Source organism: Periophthalmus magnuspinnatus, chromosome 17 (assembly GCF_009829125.3).
Source record: "Periophthalmus magnuspinnatus isolate fPerMag1 chromosome 17, fPerMag1.2.pri, whole genome shotgun sequence".
Taxonomy (NCBI): domain Eukaryota; kingdom Metazoa; phylum Chordata; class Actinopteri; order Gobiiformes; family Gobiidae; genus Periophthalmus; species Periophthalmus magnuspinnatus.
This window is the reverse complement of record NC_047142.1, coordinates 20373024-20399550: the sequence shown is the minus strand read 5'-3', so window position 1 is coordinate 20399550 and position 26527 is coordinate 20373024. Positions and strand designations below refer to the sequence as shown.

General features: G+C 36.8%; 1 protein-coding gene across 3 annotated transcripts in view; it reads right to left on the bottom strand.

Moving 5' to 3' along the window:
• The window catches only part of pde1cb (phosphodiesterase 1C, calmodulin-dependent b), a 150610-nt gene that overhangs the window by 106247 nt on the left and 17836 nt on the right, over positions 1–26527 (bottom strand). For 2 of the 3 annotated variants that reach the window (XM_055228414.1, XM_055228411.1), the window contains 2 exons: positions 10144–10194; positions 8175–8340 (listed from right to left, as the gene is read on the bottom strand). In XM_055228414.1, coding sequence (XP_055084389.1) covers positions 8175–8296 — 122 coding nt within the window. In that variant the 5' untranslated portion in view covers positions 8297–8340; positions 10144–10194. Of the gene's footprint in view, positions 1–8174; positions 8341–10143; positions 10195–24063; positions 24228–26527 lie in introns of those variants that run through there. The other variant, XM_055228412.1, reaches the window with a different exon arrangement.

The following is a 26527-nucleotide window of genomic DNA, read 5'->3' as shown; positions in this document are numbered from 1 at the left end:
CTATGACTAATTACAGATTCATTTATCCAGGCTTTGGACTGCCACAAAGAGTAGATAGACTGTATATTTACAATTTATAGAGTCTATAGTGACTTTAAATACCCCTGTGGACTAATAAAGTGATTTAAATTTCAGTTCATTTCAGTTTAATTACATGCAGATGCAGACTTAACATTAGATTAACCCATTTAATTGAGCAGATGTATAATAGGCCAAATTTTTAAAATCTTATATAACGAATATTAAAGGCCCCTTTCCTTGCTACTTTTAAGTCTTTATTTGGCGTCCACTGACGATGCACTGCTAACATTTTCCTGGCCTGCATGCTTCTATTAGTGTTTTAATCCTTTTTGTTGGTGAGACTGCCAACCAGATCAGCTTGAGCAGCTTGTACATTCATTAGACTGGGCTCTAAAATGTAACACAGTCTAATGAGGAAAAATGGCGGCAGTGTGACACCTACAGAGCAAATGAGTCAGCGCTTTGTAATACTCTAATGGCATTAAAGTTGTCGGCTCTCCTTGTAGTACCAAAGATAACGTTTAAAAGAGCTTCAGGGAATTGGTGTTTGATGGAGGCAATTATTTTATCATAAAAGCTAAAATCACAGTGGTCTTTTTTATATCTATGTAAATCATTAGAAGCCAAAGATACCAACTCCAACCATTAGGGATCAGGAAAGGACTTTTTATAAGGTGCCGTTTTTAAGACTTGACTGTCTTAAAAACATGAAACAGAACTAGTTAATTTGATTTCTCACTTACCTTAGGCATTCCAAGCATCCTAATTATTCACCATGATGAGTATATAATCACAACTTTCAGAGACCAGAGCAAATTTTTACCATCATGCTAACCACACACATCCTGATTATCGTACAATAAAACGCTTTTTGTGTGCTGTCTGCATCTAATAAAAGACATGTGATTTGTTTTTAATGTGGACCAAGTGTAGACTGTATATATAAATGGACATAACTAACCTGCTAGCCACGGCGTTCCAAATAAGAAATGAGGATGGGCACTCTCCAGCTCCATCGTCTCTAGCTAAAATTCTCTTAACACTGAAAAATTGTCACCCCTCTCTGTAACTGCTGCAGTGAACCTCATAATTTTGGTCTTAAAATGTTTGCTATTGTGTCCGTAATTCAAGATACGATCAGTAATAACAGTCAAATCAGGCGCCTTCTTTCCCTGAGGTTACTTCCACTAGTATTAGCAACAGGCTTGACTGACAGCATTGCTAATCGCCCGATCCGTGCTAAATCAGCTGTACAGACGGGATGGGGCTTTACATTCAACGGCCACGCTCCGGACTGCCTATTTGGTTACTATGATACTCGCAGTCATAATTACAAAAATGAAACTTGGCTCCAAAATCGTCCCAGTAAGTCCTAGCCTTGATGAGCTTCGTTTGACTGGACGCTGGGGGTGACGTCACACTCGGTTAATCCACTTCCTTATACAGTCTATGGGACCAAGCAAGTGATTTGATTTAGTACAATGTAACAGAGTACATGTGATAACAGTGCAGTGGTAATAGTAGTAGAAGTAGTAGTAGTAGTCGTAAAAGTAAGGTTGTACAAAATAAAGTTTGATCACTTCTTGGCTTCTTGGTTTTCTTTGACGTTGCCAAGATAGTGACAAAATATGTTCAATTTTTTACTCTTCGGGAGTGGACCAAGGAGAAAACTATTAATTTCACAGTGGCTGCTTCTCTTACTAATATTTCATATTTCCCAGCACCCCACAAAACTGCTCTTATTTTACAGTAGACCTTGGTATACTTTAACCTTCAATCAACCCCAGTTTATGACAGCCAATAACTACTGTCATTTACCTCAGACCCATCCGAGTGACCAATCACACGGCCCCATCGTCCTCCAGTAAAATCTAATTAAGTCGGCTGAACGGAGGAGGTGACACAGTGCTTACATCATGTTATGGATTATGGCGAGTTCACGCTCATTTAATCGCTCATACAATAATCTCACCATTTGACATGCAGCTGCAGATGGCCGTCACTCCCAGTGGGTCTGTTCTCTATTAACCACTGCAGGACTGGTCCAAAGGAAGTCCCTAGTCTCTGGTCTTGGGACTTCCCAGGGAAATGGACTCAACACTGGGTGAGTCATGCTTTGAGTCAGATGGATATGAGGTGTTTCAACACAGAAGGAAGAAATATTCAAACTGTTTCAAAGCCACAAAGAAAGTATTATTCATTTTACAGTATTAAAATATTTTAGGAGTGTTGATAATTATTCTGTTATAATAATAAAAAATACTATATTTTTTCAAAAGTGCACCAATTGGACAGTAAATAAAGACAAGGGGGCCTATCAGCTGTCACGGACCTGAGATACCATTCAGGAGAAGACTACAGAGAGATTTGTTACATAACATAATTTGATCTATATAAGAAAGACTGCAGATGACACCCAAAGCAGGTCCACGCTATGAGAAAATACTGCATTGGTCCTTTGTATATCACTAACAACCCTTTGCTTGTTGCTGTACAGAAGAGAACATACAGTATGCGCTAATAGAACCAGTTGTGTAGAATTTATCAAATTAATAATGCCACTTTTAAGATGGCTCAAAATGTAATGTACAATGACTTCAGCTGGAAGCAAAGTCACTAAAGAAAGCTTGAAAGAAATCTTGTACATGTCTAGAATCAATGCATTAAAATGTGCTCTCAACTGGCTCTGTTACATCACTACTCTCACTCAACATCGCGGGTCAAAACTCTTAATGCAAACAGTGCAGCTACAGCCAAATATTTACCAGTGTTTGGCCTCTGCAGCATGAAGCTTCCATGTGTGCATATGGACAACACACACACCCAATTATCTGCCAGAACACACACGAGTAGGCGGTCCTAGGTTTGCCAATAGCAACAAGTCCATTGGCTATAACTTGTAACTTGAAAACACTGGACTAAAGAACCAAATATGCAAATTATACAGATGAATCAAATGTTATATTATGTTTTGTCGTAGTTTTACATTTAGCAAAATCCCAGAGTGATACAAGATTAAACGTATGTTATGCGAACTGTACAAAAGCTATAAAAGTGATTAAAAGAAGATAAACATTCATAATCACTAGGATTGATACTAATGGATACTAAAAGTAGTATCAAAACTAGATATTCATTTGAGCAGGTATCGATACAAAAAAATATTGCATTCACAGGACAGAAATCTTTTCTGAATAGCTTTAGAATGATCTTGAGCTGTATCAGAATAAGTATAAGAGTAAGACCACATAGACAAGTATACGCCAATGGACCATGATGGAACATACCTTGACGCCTGAAGTATTACATAAATTTAACACCACATGGCAATATAAAATAAATTACTATGATTTAAACTTGAAAATCACATTCTATGATCTAAATACAGAAGTGTGTGTGTCTCATTCTGGTATTGGAATCGGTATTGAATATGAAGTCTATTTCTAGTCAAAATTTCAAGAAATTTTAGTATGGTGACAACGCTAGTCATCAGAGACCTCTCCACCTACTCCACCCACGGGATATTTGGTACATGATAAGCATCTGGCATATAAACCAAATTATGCATCTGGCTCACTGTCATTTAGCCACTCACTAGCTCACAGTTCTTCCAGTCACTTTCAAATACAATGAAAGCTCCCGTACTTTCCAAACTGTTAACCCTCCCAGATGTTTTTAAATCCATGTATCAAAACTTCCAGGTTAAACTAAATGTGTTTTTGATCAGTGTTGTGCAGCTGTGTTCTGTAAAGGTGGCCAGTGCCTTTAAATAAAACAACAGGCCATGGTCGGTCAGGTGGAAAATCACTTTCTCTCTGTCACCATCCGCTCCTCGGGAAATATGACCTGAGGAGACTGGAACAGACTCCCAACTGTAACAGGAGGAGGGGGCGTAAATACAGACTATCAGAGGCTGTAAACCAGTGGATATCAACCTTTTAATACCCCCTATGTTTTGTATCACTGAGTATTCCTATCTGGTGTAACGGTGACTCGTTTGTATAAATCTGTACTATTCAATACTTTTCAATACTATACAATTCTTCCTTCATCAGTGTCTAGTACCCCCTGGAAGGCTTGTCAAAAATAAGATACTAATCAATATTAAACTATTATTAAAACTAGATATTCATTTGAGCGTATAGCCATCCATGCATCCATCCATTTTCTTCCGCTTATCTGGGGCCGGGTCGCGTGGGCAGCAGTCTAAGCAGGGACTTCCAGACTTCCCTCACTCCGGACACGTCCTCCAGCTCCTCCGGTGGGACCCCAAGGCGTTCCCAGGCCAGCCGAGAGACATAGTCCCTCCAGAGGCCGTCCCATAGTCCTCCTCCATGGCCTCCCCGAACTCCTCCCAACCCCAAGTTTTTGCCTCTGCGACTGCCCGAGCCGCGGCACGCTTGGCCCGACGGTATTCATCAGCTGCCTCAGGAGTCCCACGAGCCAACAAGGCTCGATAGGACTCCTTCTTCAGCTTGACGGCATCCCTTACTTCCGGTGTCCACCACCGGGTTCGGGGATTGCCGCCGCGACAAGCACCACAGACCTTACGACCACAGCTACGAGCAGCCGCATCGACAATAGAGGTGGAGAACATGGCCCACTCGGAGTCCATGTCCCCAGCCTCCCCCGGGATCAGGGAGAAGCTCTCCCGGAGGTGTGAGTTGAAGACCCCTCTGACAGAGGGCTCCACCAGACGTTCCCAGCAGACCCTCACGATGCGCTTGGGCCTGCCAGGTCTGTCCGGCTTCCTCCTCCGCCAGCTGATCCAACTCACCACCAGGTGGTGATCAGTTGACAGCTCAGCCCCTCTCTTCCCCCGAGTGTCCAAGACACGCGGTCGGAGGTCAGATGACACGACAACAAAGTCGATCATCAACCTCCGACCTAGAGTGTCCTGGTGCCACGTGCACCGATGGACACCCTTGTGCTCGAACATTTGTTTGTTATGGACAAACTGTGACTAGCACAGAAGTCCAATAACAAAACACCACTCGGGTTCAGATCGGGCGGCCATTCCTCCCAATCCCCTCCAAGTGTCACTGTCATTACCCACATGGGCATTGAAGTCCCCCAGGAGAACAACGGAGTCCCCAGTTGGCGCACTGTCTAGTACCCCTCCCAGGGAGGGACCCGAAGGCGCAGGGATGCAACCCTCTCGTTCACCGGGGTGAACTCCAACACGTGGCGGCTGAGCTGTGGGGCAATGAGCAAGCCCAAGAGCTAGTCTCCATGTCCGGAGATCCGGTCATCGAGGTCCCCGCCTTCGACTGTCACCCGGATCTCTCTGCACCCGCCCCTCATGGCTCCTCCCCCAGGTGGTGGGTCCACGGGAGGACGGCCCCACGTCGTTCCTTCGGGCTGGGCCTGGCCAGGCCCCATGGGGAAAGGCCCGACCACCAGGCGCTCGCTGAGCGGATAGCGATACTAAAAAAGTCACATTCACAGGTCAGAATGAACCTTTCCTGATTAGCTTTAGAAAGAGATTGAGCTGTATCTGAACAATTATAAGACTACATAGCATAGACTGTATAATGAAGTCGAGTTCCATATTAGGAATTCTGACCACAAGTATCATAGCAACCAAAGAGCCAATCTAGAGCGAAGTTGTTGAAGGTAATACCCCTTCCTGTACTGCTGGTTTAGATGGGAGCAGGCACTTAACAATGCTGTAAATCAAACCTGTTGCTAACGCTAGCAGGAGCAACCTCAGTGAAAGAACGCAGCTGATTTGTCTCTTATTAATGTTCATATCTTGAGTCTAACAGCAGCACTTACGGAAAGAAGGGTGAAAGTTTTCTAATCTAAAGTAAATTGGAATTGATTGAGACGGAAGCGCGCCCTTGATCACTTACTATTTGGAACTGACTGAGGGATTCCACAAATATAAGGCTACATAGTAATATAAAAGAAATGACTACTATTTAATGTTCAAATTCGAACTCTATTTATTATCATTATGGTATCAGAATCGGTTTTGAGTAGTGTGTCTGTCTTTAGTAACAAAATCTAGTTTGAAATTGTAGTATCATGGTAATAAATTGCATATTCCAAGAGGTTGGAAAACACCAGAGCTTTACAAAATGACAAAAGCAAGCAATATAGAAATTGTAGTTAATGTGCTAATGATATTATCAGCAATATGTGTGTGTGCTTTTAATTAACCACAATACTCAGCTTGCTAAGATTAAATCATAAACCAGGACAAAACAAAGTGGACTAAACCTAGTCTGCAATAGGACAAAACCAGCTACAGTACAATTAAACAACTGTAATTAACACTTGGAGTAAAAAAAAAAGCTCACTGCTACAAAGTATATAAAAACACGTTTATACTTTGACAAAGCAAAAGAAACCAGGGCTAATCCAGGACTACATCAGGTCTTAACAATGACTAAACAAGATATTTTGAGCCTTATGAATGCAATTCTCTTATATTTTACATTTGTAATAAAAAACTGTGCAATATTGAGACATAATCAATACTGTGAAAACAAGAACACTCAGACCACAACCATTTGAAAAAGACTATATAACATGTACTCCTTCAGTCTCTCCATCTTCCCTCCTTTCCTGGTTTGTAGCTTTCTTACACAGAGCGCTTTAAGTATCTTGTGACGAATGCGTACTCCTCTGCACCTGTGGCATTTGTATTGGTCTCCAGAGACATCAAGGTTAATTGGAATCAGCCGTTAAAAGACGTTCAATATTCTAAAAGTGACAACAAATTATGTTAATGGTGGTTTGAAGTCCTTGTTATCAAGGTGGAATCAATCATGGCTGCGTCCCAGGAGGTCAGTAGCCATACATAGCAATTAGCACAAAGAAGAGAGGACTACTGTTGTACCCAGTCAGCTAAATGTCACACCAATTCAGCCCTGCAAATGCTAAAGAGATACCCCTTCATATTACTGTCATAACCTCATGATGGGATATTATTTACGAACAATGAAAGGTTTGTTTTGAGCAACAACTAGAAGAGCTAGTACCAATGATACTCCATTATAGTGTATTATGTAATGGAGTGGGTCTGTTATCTGTAAGGACTGCTTAATATGCACTGAGCACTTACCATGTTCAACACTGCTGATGTTATTTTTATATTAACTGAATAATTTCATAGGTTTATGCTTTTGTTTTGGTGAATAATCTAAAGTTAACTCATACAGAAAGATCTGGCTGTGAGCCTTCAATGAGACTTGTTTTTTCTTGAACTGCTGTGGTCCTGGAGGCCAACACGGTGAATAAAGTTTCTGCTTCGACTGATGGATATGTCAATAAAAATGTCATTCAAAAATGCATATGGTTCAATTTGTTTGTTTTTATGTATTAATAAAAATGCATTTATTATATTTGTTAACATTACAAACTACTGAAATCTTGGGGGTATGTACTACTTAAAGATAGACAGCTTGTTAACTCAAAAACAGCATTTTTCTACTCAAAAATTTGGATGTAATCAGTTTCATTATATTTTTTGAGTAGTCCTAACTTGTTGGGTTTTACAATAAATACAAGGAGGACAAACTTCACAGATATCACAGACAGGCTACCAAAAATGTGTAATTTATGACACAAACAGCTTCAAGGAGTCTAAAAGCATACAACAGAAAAATTCTCAATGATACTAATACCAACTTGGCCAGATCATGTAATAAAATATTAACACTCATTAAATGATTCACTTTAACACTGTTTCATTCAAGATCTGCAGACATCTCTCCCTAAACACACTTTCTGCTCTCTGGAGATTCTCAAAGCGTCCCAGGTCCTAGGTCTCCCCCAAACCCTTTAACTGAGTTCTACTGAGTTGTGCTGAAAATGAAATTCAAGCTGTTAAAGGGAAGTTGAAGATTTTTACAATGAATCAGTTAGTGAAATGATGGCTCTAAACTGTAGAAAAGGTATATCCAAAGTGCAGAACTAATCCTGGACTAGAAAGGGGTTAAACCAGGACTAAAACAGGACCAACAACATCTCAATATGTGTTTATGGGTTTATGTGTTTATCAACTTGTACCCCATCTCAGGCACAAAGCTGCTGGGATATCCTTTACCCAACAACTTCCAAAACATTGTAGCTCACACACCAGCTTCTATTGTACTTATATTGAACTCATTATAGACTTGTATCCCACTGTGCCATGGTCAAACCTGATGGCTGTTTTTTCTGTGGCGTCTGGCTCATCGGTCCCCGGGAGCTCATCTGCCAGGATTTCCTCGGGGCTGCGTGGATCATTCAGGAGAGGTTTTTGCTCTTTGCCTTTGATGCCCATTCCCGCCGTGATGGCATTCCACAGCGCACTCTGGGACTTGGAGCCTAGCACACACGTGAGAGAGCAGTAGTTTGTGAATTAAAATCTAGTATAGTTGGTTGTTAGATTGAACAAATAGTAGGTTTAAAGTGCATATATGACAATCAGACAACACATTTCACTAAAACATAGTTAACCTGATTGTGATTTTAAAGGTTTGACCTAGTTTTCCCTGATTTTAGCATTTTAGTGAAGTGTATCACTTTACTGGTTGGACATGAGCATCAAATGTGACATATGTAGAGTTAATTCTACTTTTGTTACCTAGCAACCAGGGGTCAAAGGGTCAAAACAGGCCTAAATTGAATAATAGTCATGATTAAACTTATAAAAGCAGATGACACCACCTTTAATTTGTTAAATAGAGGTTTAAACTGCTAGAAAAATGCCTTACTTGGGCATAAATCATCCCTGCATTTTGGATGGAATTTTTGATGTTGCTGACATAGGTACAGGAATTACTTTCTGCATTTTATATTTCCCCTCCCTTTTTCCCCACAAACTGCAACTTAACTATAAAACTATGATAAATATTTACCACATGTGCTATCCCACCGAACCAAGTAATGATTGAAAACCTGCACTTCAAACACAGGCGGTAAAAGCAAATAAAAGCTGGGTACAGGGTCTGTTGTTATAATGCTTTTTAGATGGTGGAGAAGCGATAGAGGAGTGAGAGGTTTTACAATGCTGCCCTCTTGTGGACTTACAAAATATTTACTTTGTATGCTTGTGTTGGCTCATTATGCAACATAATAATTGCAATGTTATTTCTGCAGTGCCTGTATCTAATATATGCTACAGTTCAATCAAATCTAATATATGCTAACATGTTTTAGCATTTAGATTGAAAAACGTGTTATTTTTTATATAAAGCGGCAACTTCTTAATGGATTTAGGCCTGTTGTTATATAAAATTTTCAAGTGCAACATATTGCTGAAGTAAATATAGACAATAAACGGTCATATTAAATCCAAATTATAAAGCAGAATTATCCCCCTAAAAAGTATTCTAAATGTAGTTAAAAAATATGAGAGAGAAAGAGAGAAAGAAAGAAAGAAAGAAAGAAAGAGAGAAAGAAAGAGAAAGAAAGAGAGAAAGAGAGAAAGAAAGAGAGAAAGAGAGAAAGAAAGAGATAGAGAAAGAGAGAAAGAAAGAGAGAAAGAAAGAGAGAAAGAGAGAAAGAAAGAGAAAGAGAGAGAGAAAGAAAGAGAGAAAGAGAGAGAAAGAGAGAGAAAGAACGAAAGAAAGAAAGAAAGAGAGAAAGAAAGAGAGAGAAAGAAAGAAAGAAAGAAAGAAAGAGAGAAAGAAAGAAAGAAAGAGAATAAGAATAAGAATAAATAAAGTGGTTAGCTTGTATCTATACTGAGTTGTACAAATTCATAATTCAAACCTCTAGCCTCTACTTTAAATCTCATCGTAGTACAGAAAAATAACCAAAAATGTCCCACTAAGGCAAAGAAAAAGTACTTAAGTACTGAGCCCCAAGTAATTATCATAATGTGGGTAATAGGTGCATGGTCTGATACCTGTAAGTCCAAGTCTAAAGCCATACAGCCATATTGCACCTTACCTATAGATTGATAGATTAAAAAAGCACTACAAGCACTGATCCATATACCTTATCCTTATACATTTTTTTGCAAGATCACATTACATTATATTTACAAAACATTTACTGGGAAGACCGTAGCTCAGTTGTTTGTGTGAATGGATGAGTGGTTCCTTGATGTAAAGCGCTTTGAGTGTCTCGAAGGAGGAAAAGCGCTGTATAAAAATAGTGTTGTAAAGTGTAGGTTTTACTCACGTGAAAAACTGGCTGTTGGTCTGCTGGAGCTGTCTGCATCTTCACTTGCCACTAAAGAAATAGAAACACCAAAATAAGGTTATCAAACACATTTATAATTCACATTTTAAAGTCCAGGTCACCATCATTTGATATGAAAAGCATGAGACAGATTTTAGTTCTTAAAGCGCATTTGACAGATTCATATATTTTTCTAATTACAACTTGGTTTTGGTGAGACCTGAGGTAAAAATGTATCATAGTTTTATATCAGTTAAGTGGCAGTTTGTGAGGAAACGTAGGAAACTGATTAGATAGTAGATTCACAAGAGGCATGGTTTAATTAGTCACTTTCCATTTAATCCTGGTTTCTCTGTGTATAATTGGACACGTTTTCACATTATTTAAAAAAAAAAATGTTGGAGACCCTTTGAATAGACAGTCGGTAACAATGAGGAGCTCTCTACCACAAAACACACACTATCACGGAGGCTAATTGCTGCCAACTACTCACCACGGTTTGTCAAATGTGCTCAAAATGACGAAGACGATCCACCTGTATTCTTCTTCTATATAATCTAATGAACCAGCCATTTGTACTGAAAGCTCGTTAACTGTACTGTCTAATTAGTTGTCAGCAGATATTGCTGTCACGAATGACCTCTCACCTATGCTCTTTAAAAAGCAGTATAGATAAATTAACACACTAGAACTATATTATAACTACAGGTGTTCAGTTACCATAGTGTGAGTGGAGGCTATACATTGAAAATATATAGAATTTCCTGGAATGATCAATACTACACGAGTTATTATTAAAATTTTCACAATTACAGTACCGTATTTTATTGCTAATGATCATAATATTAAAGGTCTTATGTGCACACACCACCTTGTATTACAGCATTACAGTTCACTTTACTGGGTGAGGTGTATGTTATATACTTATCTCCATGAACTTGTTGTTGCTTTGCTGAGAATGTTCCACAGTATGCCATTAAACTAAAAACACTCCACAGATCACTTAGATCTGTGGAGTGTTTTAAAGAATGTTCCACAGTATGCCATTAAACTAAAAACACTCCACAGATCACTTAGATCTGTGGAGCGTTTTAAAGAATGTTCCACAGTATGCCATTAAAGAACACCGCACTAGAAGTTACGCAGTGCAGCTTAAACATTACCCAGAACAAAAAAGGTTCTCAGACACATTCAAAGCCTTCCTGACTTAAAAAAAAAAAAAAAAAAAAGTTTTACCATTCCTAATATATATATATATGAATAATAATATATATATATATGAATAATAATATATATATATATGAATAATAATATATATATATATGAATAATAATATATATATATATGAATAATAATATATATATATATGAATAATAATATATATATATATATATATATATATATATATATATATATATATATATATATATATATATATATATATATATATATATATGAATAATATATATATATATATATATATATATGAATAATATATATATATATATATATATATATATATATATATATATATATATATATATATATATATATGAATAATATATATATATATATATATATATATATATGAATAATATATATATATATATATATATATATATATGAATAATAATAATATATATATATATATATATATATATATATATGAATAATAATAATATATATATATATATATATATATTATTCATATATATATATATATTATTATTCATATATATATATATATATATATATATATATATATATATATATATATATATATATATATATATATATATATATATATATATATATATATATATATATATATATATATATATGAATAATAATAAAATAAAATAAAATAAATAAAATAATAATAAAAATAAAATATAAAAATAAAGATATTACAGAATGACAAAAGGGTCAAAAATAAATAAATAATAAATAAATTCCACAAGGGAGCAAGGGATATGAGAGATGAAATGTTTAAATTATGGAAAGAGACATAAACTATATTCTTTGACTTTCAGCTCATACAGTTTCCTTCCTCTCTAAAACATGCCCTTTAAATGTTAGTACAAGTTTCAAATAAGCACTTTTGAACATTTCTTGAAAATGCGGTAATCCCTCCGATACAATCTACTCTTTAGCAGATGTTCAATGTAATTTCATGTCAATAAAGCATCACAATGGTTTAATATAAAAATAATCGTTTCCAGGCCATGACCCTCTTTACTTATTATAATGCAGCTTTTGGCCTGAGGTCCTGTCTGAGTGTGTGAGTTGAAATTGGATTTTTCCATTTGGGACTGGGACAGTGTTTGAATGGAGCAGAGCAGCAGATAAGACTTCGACCTTCACTGGGCTGGAGCGTGTTTTGTCACTATTCAGTTCTCGTTCATTCACTATTTGCATATTATGGGTTGTACAAGGTTGCTGTTAAAGGTATCTCTTTGTGGTAAAATCAAAGAACAAAAAGCTTAGGCAGGTGTGAAGAATACTCTTAATTAGCAGTTCTTCACACATATGTTTGCTTTTGTAATGAAAGCCAGCAAAGAAATAATTATGACCTTTTAGCTTACTTCTCAAGTTTACTTCTCAAGTGCATGAGGAAAGTTGTGATTCTGATCTTTGACAGAGGTGCCAATAATATTGAGGCTGTGGGTAAGAGAGCTTAAAATGTGTATAGGTGATGATGGCAACCACTTCTTTGCTAGTCTGATATAATTTGTGGCTACTCTAACAGTTAGCTTTCTTTAAAGTGAATGTGTTAACAATTGGAATGCTATTTATGCAGTTGTTTTGGCTAAATATTTCATGTTGTATAGTGAGTTATTGGCAGTGGTTGGAAAGGAACAGACTAGCAGCCACACCAACGTCAGTCTACCCCAGGGCAGCTGAGATGACAGGACTAGTTGTAGTTTCAAGATAATCCCAGTAAAACCATTTTTAAATCCACAGTATCGTTAAAAGGCCTGAGCTGCAACATATTAATAACAAAATTAAGCAATATTTAGCCATAAAAGGTATTTATTCAAACCTCTACAGCTCAAATCTTATCGTATTACAACAAAAATACTCAAAAGTACCTGCCATTGTCACTATAAAGTACAATTTTTACAACAGTGCAAAGAATTAACTTGTGATTGCATGTGTGATTATATGGCTTAAAAAAAAATAAATGACAGCATGTTCATTTTGAAATACTCCCTTCATAATACTTTAACACCCCCTGGCCGCACTTCACATAAAAGTTTAACTCCTCCACTGAATGCATTGTAAAGCCTCTATGAGTGTCCACTGACCCTATAAAAATAAAGTGCAATATTCATATATCACTTATGTTCATCAAAATGGTCTTTTGTCTGTTCCAGATGCCTGTAGCGCACTATCCAATATGAGGAGGACAGTACTGATATGATTTGTTCTTTTTTCCAGTGTTGGAGGACGAGTAGCTTGGCACATAGCAGGTGATTTTTTTTGTAGAGCTGGAAATAACAACAAAACAGGTTATAAAATGTGCTAATTCAAAGCTGTGGCTGAAGAAATGTCAGGTAGAGGAGTGAATTTGGCTCGTGGTGGATGGTAAACATTGCGTCGCTATGGAGACGGGTGTTAAATGTCATCATGAAAATAAAGCTGTATTTTGCATCAGATCAGAGGGAAAGAGAGGGTACTGAATCACTTTCTGTGGCTTTTGACCTAACTGAACCTAAAATTGGATTCAAATGTGAAATAAATAAAAACACTACTACTACACTACTGTTATTGTAGCATTGTATTACCAACCCCCTTTGCATAAAAGTGCATGTAACTATTAGGGATCTGTTTGTCTCCATGGACATGGTGATGGTGATTACTTTGCATGGAATGTTCCACAGTATGGCATTAAATCTGTATATTTTGCACTTCACTTCACTTCATTCAATAGGCTCTGTGCACAACAGCCAATTACAGGTGGTTATGGCACAAAGATACCTTGAAAAAAAAACAAAAAAACATTCATAAACCCTATTCACACGGGATTAGTTTTATCTCTAGAGACTTTGGGTAAATTGTAGTAATTAAGAATATTGTGTGTGTTTCTAATCCCATGTGAAAAATCCATGACTGTGAAAATATCTGTAAAAACTCCCTTGCATTTTATCTACTGTAATTCTGTAGTAAGTAAAACACATAAAACAAACTGTGTTAAAGTACCACAACCCAGACGTACAACCAATGGAGTATAGATAAGTTTAATGCCATACTGTGGGACATTTCAGGCAAAACAATACCATCTCCATAGAGACGATCACTTGACAGACCCTCCACCAGAGAGAGATTTCAAAAGCGCCTTTAAATTCAAATATTGCTCTAAAAAGGTAATGACAACACATCCATAAATAGTGTACCACATAATTACATTTGTTTACCTTAAATCAAGTAAAAACCTCAGAACATTGCACTTTTCACACACTATTTACACAATTTGATGCTAGCACAAAAATGCTACAAATTAGCGAGTTTGCAGCAGCCTTTTGGGAGAAGCACAAATTGCAAACGTGTTATGTGTAAATAACAGCTAATGAAGGCTGAGCTGTTGGTACATTCACACTTAGTCTACCTGGAAAAGAAGTGAAGTAGTTTAATGAAGGACTATTTCTTAGACTATACCTTTCTATTTTTGTTCTAGTACTAATTATTACTTGGTTTGGTGGTATAGTACCTGTGGCAAATAATTATCATAGTTTACATCAGTTTAAAAAAAAAAAAAAGTTATAATTTAAAACTGTTTTTTGCCCTCATAAAGATTGAAAATAAATGATAGAAATACTTAAAGAAGGCCATGTTCTTTACTCTAAATCTTTACTTGTATTATTATGGATCTCTTTACTTAAAATGTTTCTTTGTGGAGACGTCTGCTGGCGTCACACCCAACCTTCATAATCCCATCTGTTGTTATGCACAGGTGTATCTCTTGTTTGTCAGCCCTTGGAGCCTACGGGAAGATGCGTCCGGCGGCATCGAGCCACTTGGACTACACTAAACTGGTTTTCTTGTACTATTGCTTTCATGGTATAAATACACTTTATGTTCATTGCATGCAGGGACAACAGCCCTTTGACAACTGTGCACAATTGATTCAGCAAACCAGACTTTTTGATTCAATACATTTTTTGTTGATTTTATATCTTAAAGGTTTTTACTATTAGAAATTCTGCAAGGATCTTAAATATAATTATGTTAACTACGTTTCAGGGAAATGAGTAATTTAACCTGCCATACACTCTTTAAACAATACAAAACTGTTATCCGAATAATGCATTTTATCCAGAACTGTAAAATTTTAGCATATATATATTTTTGGTAACACTACTGCTTAATTTTTTCCCCCAACACCGCAGTATCCAGCCCTAATAATAAAGAGTTGATCTGTTTGTTTCTAGAGCATGAAGCATGAGCATTTGTGGCAGTCCATTTCAACTATATAGCCAGACAAATGTCAAGGGTTTATTGTATTTTGGTGTAACTGGTCAGATACTAGCCTATGCATCCAATGAGACGCCAGGGAGTGATAAAGCACATACACCTTTACCTGTACCTACCATGGCACAAACTAGTCTGGAGAAGACTTCCCATTCACTCAGCATTGTATTTTTGAATCTAAAATAGATTTGTAACTCAATAATACCAATACAAGACTGAGCAGAAGTTGGAAATTATGTTGGGAAGAAGGAAATAATCTTGATCAAACAAAAGAAGTTGTCAACTCTCTTATTTTTTATTAGAAAAGAGATGTCAGAGAAACAATGATGGTCGTCACAAAAGCAGAAACACCAAATGACTAAATGTGTGCAGCATTTGTTGGTTAGAACAGCACAAGATGCTTTTGGTTGGTTCAGTTTTAAATAAAGCTCTTCCTCAATTTGCTTAAGCCCCATTTAAAACAATGAGATCTCTAACACACGGCAAACCAGGCATTTCTCTGAGTGGAGGTGTGTTGACAGTTACTTTTACACGCACTCCGAAAATCTGATGCTCTTGAATGATTTTGAATCTTTTAGCTTTTGTCTTTGACACATCATTTTGCTGTATTTTTAGCCTTGTTAAGTCCTGCCCAGATGTGCACAATCAGAAAGAAATCAGATTACTCACAGCAGATGTAACAGTTTACATGACATTTCAGAAATGTGATAACTCCAGAAATCAGATAATGAATGGGTTATTGGTGTGCATGTGAATCTACCCAGTTACAGACGATATTGTGACCGAGATGTTGACATCAAATTTGCACAGTTTTGTCATTCAGAATTACTAGTTGCATTTCCATTACCTTATTTTTAATGCACATTTTGAAGAATGGAAAAAATAACAAGAGGTGGAAACGCTTAAGATCACATTTAGAACTCTTAATGTGCATGAAAGTTTGTTGGCTCCCTTCAGGTGGATTTTGATTTAAGCTCATAACAGTTAAAGCGCATTTTCGAAGGTGGATTTAGTCGCATAAACTCATGAAGTAAATATTAAAAACCTACGTGACCGCAGCCTGTTGGACTGGGCCACATACCTGCACCAGACCAGACTGAACACATGTGATGAACAAAGCAAAAATAATCCATCATGCTGGTTGTTGTTTGCCCAAAATCAAAGCTACGAAACATCGCTGGGCTAGAGTAATGTGTGAGGTTCAAGCTAAAAACAATGTTGGCCAACTAATAACATGATCAGAGACGTGCTGTTTAGAGTAACTTGGGGAAAGTTTATGGTGATCCAACACTGTGGACAAGGAGGGGGACTTCAGCAGTCGTTCTTTTTCAACTTCAGTGCAGTAGTTTGGCAAACACTGAAGCACCAGCCTTAAGCTTTGTAGTAAAACATGGTATTAGCATTATTACAGTTGAAACAATATGCTATTTAACAATATATAAGGCACGACACAAAAGTGCACAGCAAACGGCTAAATAACAAAGGAACTGTATCTTTGGCAAAAATAAACAAAACTGACGGTGCATGGTGTGCCCTATGCAGGATTAGCGGTGTCACGACACAGAGCGGATGACACTGAAATGACTAATTACTAATGTTTGCTTCAAAAATGGTCATGATGTTTTTTTTTCTTTTCTAGTTCTTACCTGACCTGATGAATAGTCACATTATTATCAATTTACCGATTAATCTTGACATCCTTATTCAGAACTATGCCTATGTTTACATGAACATACAAATCGGATTATCTGATTTCTGCATTTATCAATAAACAGATTATATATGAGTTATCTGATTTCTTTCTGATTGTTCCCACCTGTGCAGGTTTTGACAAGTAAAATGATTGTAATTAAAAGGAAAAAAAGTTAAAGATTGAATTTTAAATGCATTTCTTTGTATTTTGTGTTCCAAATACAACAGTTAGTCTAAGAATACATTGATTAACAGACACGTGTCACCAGGTGTTTTTGATGATGAGATTTCTTTTGTGAATGTAAACACACACCAACATTTTGATCTAACTATGGGGATATCTGATTAGGGCTGCATAATATATCACAATCAAATCAAAATTGCAATTAGAACTGCCGCATTATCAAATCACAAATGAATACAACCATTATTTAGATAACACAATGTCCTGTCTTTATGGAAAAATGATATAGTACCTGTAGTTTTGATATGCATGCAATTCTTGTATTTGTTTTAATATCAGTTCATATTTCAGTCTTCTCTCAAATGTTAATGCTTCTGGAGTTGTTTACAATGTACACTCTGAACAGAATCCTACTTTTTAAACATATCTCAAATCTAATTGCAATACTTTCCAGAATCCCTTGTTCTGATATGTATATAAACCATGTAAATGTACCCACTGACTGACTACAACACAACAAGCCTAACCCTGCAGCCAGGGACCTTGACGTGACCAGGCATCTGTGCGTGTGGGAAGCAGAGCCAAAGCTGTTTGTCTGTAGTCTACAGTGAGCGCCTAATAAACCCACTGAATACAAGGAGTCCAGCTAGGTCAATGAGCAGAAAGAGCGCTGGAGTCACGCCTGGGAGGAGGCGATTGGAGCAAAACCTGGGCGCAGCATCAACCCATTGATTGTGACACTTGGGGGTTTCCATGGCGACCGCATTTCAAGCCACGTGTTGCTGATGATGATGATATTAAAATGATATGGCAACGAGAGCGGAAAATCCAAAGTCTGCTGTCTAGGTAGGGTTGTAAAATGGATTAAGGAAGCTTTTAAGGTTTCTGAATTGTATATTTAAGGTCTTCCTGTTTTGAAGCTCCTCACTCGCTCAAATCAATACAGGTTGCACTGATAAGACTGTGGACAATAGAAGAATAGTGTTGCAGAGAATGGAGACATCAGCAGGTCACTGGAAAATTGAAAATTATTAAATGATTTTAGTCCCTGACAGTAAGCTTCCATTCACGTTGCAGAATTTGATTATGTCATAGTTTCAGATGGGCAGGGGCCTATGTAAGTGTATGAGAGATTTACTGTTATTTGAAAGAAATATTAGAGATTGGCTCCACAGGCTTATTGCATATTAATGTTATGGCTTTAAGTCCTTTCAATGGACAACAATCATGTCTATGGGGTTGAATGATGACATTATTTTCTAAGGCTATTCTGAAAAAATATGTTCAGCAAAAATCATATGTTGAATTTACAATGAACACAACAAAGGGCTACTATGGTTTTTCAATAGCTGACAATTAGAGGACTTGTTGTTTTGCCAGAAATGTTACATAATCTATCTCCTTGGAGAAGAGCATCACTACAGCAAGTTACAGTTCAGATATATGGAGTAGTAGAAGCATTAAGTATTAGTATTTGTAGTAGTAGTAGTAGTAGTAATATAGTGGTTGAAGTAATAGCAGTCGTTGAAGTAGTAGTGTTCCAAATAGAAGCAGCTGCACATAAACAAGAGGAAGTAAAGCCCAACCTGCTGTCAATCAGTCAGCCCCTGCCACTTATTAGCATTTAAGTGATAAAGAAGTGGAAAAGAATAAAATTATAAATAAATAAATGTAACAAATAAATAAACATGGAAATAAGTAAATTAGTAAATAAAAATGTAAACACAATTTAAAATGGGTAAATAAATAAAAGTACAAATTTCTAAATGTAGAATACATAAATGTGTAAACAAATACAAAAAATATAAATAAAACAAATAAATAAATGAAGAAATTAATAAACATACAGAAATGTAAAAAACAAAACAAAAACAAGTATAGTTTAGCTTGTGCGTGCATTTATTTATTCACACCATTTAAATTAATACATTCCAACATTTATTCTTTTATTTATTTATTTCCAATGATGTAATTTCTGCTCCTCCATACAGATCTGTGAAGAAGTGAATTTGACGCAGTAAGAGTGCATGTTTTTCAAGGTATTTTTGAGCCATAAAAACACATGGATGGAATAAATGTTGCCGTTAAAGACACAATTAATGCCCTTTTGTGGAACATCTATGGAACGCAATAACATCTGCAATGAACATTACATAGTGCATAAGTAAAGCACATTTTAATAATTTATGTTTCAATTTCTTACATGAATAGGCTACTACGAGCTCACATATAAACCTTCAATCAGCATAACGCCTGCTTCAATAAATGAACTTGGGTCTTCCAGATCAAGGTCATCGTCAGTGTTGCAGGACCATTTGTTTCAGCTTTCAATTAAATCTTATTATGATTTAGTTCAGTTTTTAAATAAAATGACATAACATTTTAAAAGTTCTGAAATATTTCTTTGCAAATACACAAGTAAAGAAAGCATCAGGTTGTCTAACAGAAAGCGTTGAAGGCTGTGGTGTTTCAATAGCAGAGCATGTGCTTGGTGTACAAGGCCAGCTGCACAAAGAGATCATTTAGTCTCCAGCTTTTGCAGCACGATTTGCACGACCAGATAGATAATATATTTCAACTCAACCTTATTCAGTCAAAAGTAAATCTTTACCGTCGTGTATTTCCAGTTTGCGTTGCTTAGTTTCTGCTCTCAATCTCCCGAAGGAATTCATAACATTTAAATAAAAAAAAGTTGCCTCCTCATGAAAATATCGGCTTCAACAAGTGCTGAGTGCAGAGATCGCCCACACAACCACACAGCAACCCACTGGTTTAGAAATAGCTCACTTTTTGACACAAGTAAGTTTGGTATCAAGTTAGTATAAAGACAACATGAACAATTTGTATAAGTGCCAGGGTTACCAACGTTAAAGCTGACCTATGTAACTTTTCTCATGGAGGATCCGCCACTTGCTTGTCTCCATGAAGATGTTACCGCTTTGTCTGTAATGTCCCAAAATATGGCATTGAACCTTTCTCTTTCTATTGGCGCTATCTATCTATTTAAGACACACAAAGTCAAAGGTTACAGCTAGGTTTATTAAAAGTTCACTGTGTAACTTTTCCCGTTGTTGGTCAGCTCCTTGTCTCCTTGGGGAAGTTATTACTGTATCTGTCTTCTCTATATTCTTACTGTGAGCTGCCTCCACAGATCTGACCTGTAACTTGACCTGGTGGCGTCGCCTGTTTGTTTCTATGGAGATGGAAAAGTTAAGTGCTATATTATGGGACATTTCAGGCAAAGCAATAACATCTTTTGAAACTTTTTCCGCAGAAACAAGTAGGAGATGGAACCTCTCGCGGAAAAGTTAGACGTTTAACTTACAAAGATAAAAGGCTGATAGCAACAAACTCTCTCCATGGGGTCTTATTATGTAAAAAAAAAACCCTGCGTACCGTGTAGTTTACGCTGCTACAAACAAAGCAAGTTTAGCAGTTCACAATCTATCTTCTCTAATTTGAAAATGCTAACAAAAATGTCTAACTTTGGTAAATGGTAAATGGTTGCATAGCACTTTTCCACCTTCAAGCCACTCAAATACTTTACATCAAGGAACCCCTGACCCATTCACACACACATTTATGCACCAGTGTACGCAGACACTGGGGGCAAAGTGGGTTAAGTATCTTGCCCAAGGACACAACGACAATATTATTAATCTGTGGGAGCTGGAATTGCGCCGCCAACCTGTGAGGCAGTGGATCTTACCCCCTTTTGTCCAGTTGACAGATTTGATACTTTTCTTTTACTATGAATCATACCTGGACGACTGAGGGATTACACAAACATATTATCTCCGTAGTAATAAGTAAAACTACAATTCACTGTGAAATTTAGTTGATACATGCAGCTGTGTTTTTCAAGTCAGCCCCATCTTCATGTGATATTTGTGATATTCAACCTCAACTTATTGGCCAGGCATAAAAGTGGGTCGTTCTAAAGATGTACGTAGTTGTGGAGGAAGTGGTTAAAATGCTCTGAAAGTAACATCAGATATGTGTTGTGTGAATTTTTGTTTTGCGTTTAGAAATGAAAGAAATGCACCCTAATATATTTTGAAGTGTTGACAAGTTATAGTTTAGTGAAGGATATAAGTTTAATGTGTTGAAAGTAGGTCACAATTTAATGAATGGGAAAAGTTGAGTCCCGCAAGTAAACAAGTTGAGAACAGATTTTTTTTTTTTTTTAGAAAATGCATAAAACATAGAATTTTAAGTTGATGTCTAACTGAAAGACTAAGATGGATATTTCAGCTCTTCTTGCTTTATTTCAGATTCTACAGAGAGGGATTACTATAACTATTACTCATACATGCTATTTTTGTAAACAATATCCAAATATACAAATGTTGAACTGGATCATTTAGTGTGTGACAGGTGAACTTCCTGCTTTACAACTAAATATGAATAATAATAATTAACCCATATGAAAAACTGTATAATATTGCAAATGCTGTTACAAATATGCTAAATTTGAACATCGATTGCATCATCTATGTTCAAAACAAAAAGTGCTGATTCAAATGAATGAACATCTAGTGATATAACTGATATTTCTGCCTCTGTTTTGTCTTATGCTTGAACCTCAACCACAACATTTACAGGCATTTTTTTTATGATGCATTGTTAAAATATCAATATCGTTATCAAGATGTTGCAAGATCTACATTATACATTATAGGGCGATATAATGCTGTGATGTCATCTGATGGGTCAGTTTTGGCTGTGGTGACGAAGAGCAGCTGTTTGGTGTCACCTGGGCCACTACACATGCTGTGAACTCACTAAGTGCCATGGCAACAGGTCAATTGCACTTTACCCTCGCCTAAGATTAACTTGGATGCACGCCAATTTCATAAGTGCTGTTTTTCTAGAAATGGTGTTAACTGTGTATTGTGTATCTACAGTATTTATGCAGCAGTTAGCTCAAGCATAAACAGAGTATCTGGCAACAAATCAGCCATACTGCCAATGTAAAGTGTGTAATTTACCTGTACACGTCTTATTAAGAACATCTGTGGTAAAGTATCTTAAAACATTACACAACCAGATGAATCTCCAGTCGATGTCCATATATTAGACACAACTCATGCTACTAAAATGTCAAACCAAATCTTGATCTTAAAGAAAATGCTTGAAACTAGATTAATTTCAGTACCTGAGTGATAATAAAAACACACTATTTTGTTTAGCATGTGGTCTTACTCTAAAAAGGCCACTCTAAAACTATTCAGGAAAGGTTAGACTTTTTTCTTTGTATTTTTCTCTCAGTACTGATAACTCCTCAAATAAGCAGACCTGTCACGAAAATTACTATATCAACTTATCGTTCAATATATGAAAACTGGAACAATATTTTTGGAGTTCAATATTTATCGTGGGTACTTTTTCGCTGTACTACTGGGAAATTTTTGGGATATTTTACTATATGACTACTGTTTTTTTTTTTTTTGACTACATAATAAGATTTAAGATTGAATTAATAACATCTAAGGCTCATTACAAATGCAAACTAAGTACTAAAATGTTATGCTATTATTACAACAAAACTATTTTAGAATAGTTTTCTGGTATAAATTTGTTCTTGGCTTGGGTCGTTTTCATCTATATTTACTTCCACAATATATTCAAAATGTGATGTGTTATCGTGACAAATGAGTATCTAGTTTTGATGCTGGTACTCAACACACAGCTATGTTGCTTTTAAGTTCTAACAATGTAAGCTAAAGACAACCTAAATCTGAATAAGTTTAATCTAAGTTTGGCATTTTCACAAGTTTAAAGGCGGTTCTTTAAAAGCCATTGAGTAAAGCACTCCACTTCAACTTCACAGACTTCCTCTGATTCCTCCGCTGCCTCATTCAAAACGTTTCTATTTTCTAACCTACTTCTCACACTCCCCTCCCTCTCTCCCCCCTCCTCCTTCCTTCATGACTTTTTTCTCACAACCGCTACACAAAACACTAAATTACACACACACACAGATACACACACATTCAAAAAGTGCCACATAAGTTCATCAACACTTTGGTTGTCAAGACAATGGAGCAAATCCTAGTGACGTCACAACATCAGCTCTGAATGAGAAGCAAACGTCCTCTTATAAATGTAGTCTTGCTTCTTAGCGCATTTGTTGACTTGCTTCCCTGTTAACATTGTATTATCAATCTAGCAAACTCTTCGTGTTCTATAAAGTACTTTGAATTAGTTTGTGTAGGAATTCTGGGTAACACTTTATAATTAGCCCTATGAAGCATGAAAAACGACTTGACTCATAATGAACAAATCGTTTATTAAAGGTAATTCAGGCTCAGTAACTACCCTAACTTACAACTCTAAGCCCTTATTTAAGTAGTTAGTAACGCCTGAAGCATTCCAAGTACAACCGAATACTGCTACCGTATATTCTTCTTTTGCTTTGCCTCTCTCCTGTTTCCATGGAGGACTTGCATTGAATTGTTAAGAATCAACTTCAACCCCAAGCGCGCAGAGGCAGAGAATGTGACATGGTTTAAGATGTATACGTTTACACTCTGTGCCTCCTCACATGCAAAAACTCCACTGACTCTTACCTATAGTGATGTTGAACCCGTCTATACTGAAGGTGGCACTCCTCCCTTTCCTAAAACGATGCTTTCTCGCCTCCATGGCTTAAGGTCCCTCCGTACTTCTCCTTTTTCAAACCCTCTTCTTCTTCCCCCTCTTTTGTTTTGGATCCAGTCAACTCTCGCAACTCGAAAGAAGCCAGCGGACTCGTGGCGCAACTCTCTGGAGATCGTCCCTCTCTCTCACTCTCCTCCCTTTGGTCTTTTGTTCAACATAGCTTTTCCTTATGCACCTCAACTAGCTCATTTCAAACGGCTTATGGCACTTGATTTGTTTTTCTTCTGGCTTGTCTGTACGCGGCTCTTCTCCTCTCCTCCCTCCCTCCCTCTCCTCCCTCTCTCGCTCCTCGTGCGTTCTTGCTTTCTCTCTCTCTTTTTCTCTCTCTCTCTCCCTGAGGTACAGTAGGTGTGTGGTGGGTGGCTGTGGCGCTACAGATCTTCATAGGTCTTTTAAATAAATGCCACTCCTCCTAAAGCGATTTATAGGCTACGAGTGCGAGTCTAATACAGCGGTTTTCAAAATGTGGTGCGCAGACCAGAGAGGGCGCTCAAGAGCAGTTTAGATTTAGTTCAATTTTCAAGTTAATTTATTTCTGTTGGAGATAAATGTTTTTATTTAAGCACAGTTTTATTCCTCGTTTTGTTTAAATCTGGTTCAGTCCATTTGAAGACTTAATATAGACTCATTGGGGCGTAAATGCTCATCTACTCCTGGTTTAGTCTTGGTTTAGATGTCATTTAGTCCTGGTTAAGTCCTATATTGTCTGCTTTAGACCTGTTTAGACCTGATTTAGAACTATTTTAGTCTTAACGATCTATAGTTTAATCCTCATGTAATTCTGGAGTAGTTCTGTTTAAATCCTGGTTTAGTCTGGTTCATATTTGATGTAGTCCTGGTTTTAAGTAAACCTGGACAAACTTCACACTAGTACACTATATATCAAAACTGGAACCTGAAACTAAACCTGGACTAGACCCGGACTAAACAAGAACTAGAACAGGACCAAACCTAGTCCACGCCAGGTCCAAAATGGAGACAATTTACAGCCAAACACACCTTAGTTCTGGTTCAATCTTGGTAGGACTGAGTGTAATCCTGGTACAGTACTAGTTGCATTGTTGTACTGTGTTGTTTTCCTTTATTAAATTCCCTTCATTTTAGCTCTACAAAGGCGTGCTTTTAAATACAACATTTTCTGAGATGCAGTTGGTGTGAAACGCTGGCGAAACCACTGGTCTAACATATTTATTGAGCTGTCTCTGGTCTATTCACAGTCATTGTCTAAGCAAGGAAATAGTAGAAGGTTGCAGATAGAGGGACACAGATGATTGGCTGTATTGAGCTCAAACTAGTCATTAAATCAATGCCAATGCTTTTCATTTGCTCAAGTTACTTCCACAGGAAACGGACAAAGTGCAGAGCAGCAGTGAGGTCTGCTCAGAAGAAACAGCTTGTTCTGCATTATTAAAGCAGAGGTATTTTTGACACAAAGTGGTTTGTGTTTTCTTCTTTTGCTTTTCAAGGAACTGTGTAACTCATTGTGTGTAGTCATTACAAGAAAGTGAACTTAAAAAAATAAGACTTGTTCATTTAATTATTCCTCACTTACCTTATGCATTCCAAGCATCTAATTAGTCAGTGGAATTTGTTTACAAGCAGGTTTCACAACTTTCAGAGACCAGTGTGGAGCAGCAACTAGCATGCTAATGTGCACTTCCTGATTAATTAGAAATCATTTTACTGTTCGATAGACAGCACACCTGACTTGTATTGTAAAAGCAGCTCTTGAAATCAAAATATCTGTCCTGGGGCAAGACTAAGTTTGCTCATATATATGGGGGAAAATTGGGTACAGGTCCTTTAAGATCATTTTCAACAATATTTTAAACTAACAGTTGACACATGGACTTTAAGTATCATTCATGATTTATGCAATTAAAGATAGAAAAATTCATTAAGAGTAAATATTTTGGAGATGATATATATATATATGGCAAACAGGATGTGACAAAACAGTAATCCTTAAAGGTGCATTATGTAACTTGTCTGGTGGAAATTACACTAGCTTGTTTACGCAGAGATGTTATTGCTTTGTCTGGCATTTCCACAGTATGACTTTAAACGTATGCAGGCCAGCTTACAGAAGGATTTCATTTGTCAAGGTATTTATTACATCGTCATGGAGACATGGAGACCCGAAAAGTTGCTTAGTGTACCTTTAAGTGTAACCAAACCTAAAGGATAATTCAGACAAGATACGATGCCAAATAAATACATATCGATTAATTTCTATAGCAGCTCCATGTAACAACTGATGAACTGAAGTGTAAGCTGATCAATACTGCAATAATGAAGCATGAGTGGTACTTTGCGATATAGATTTTTTGACAAATTACGACATTGTGCAACACAGAACCAATGAGATTAAAT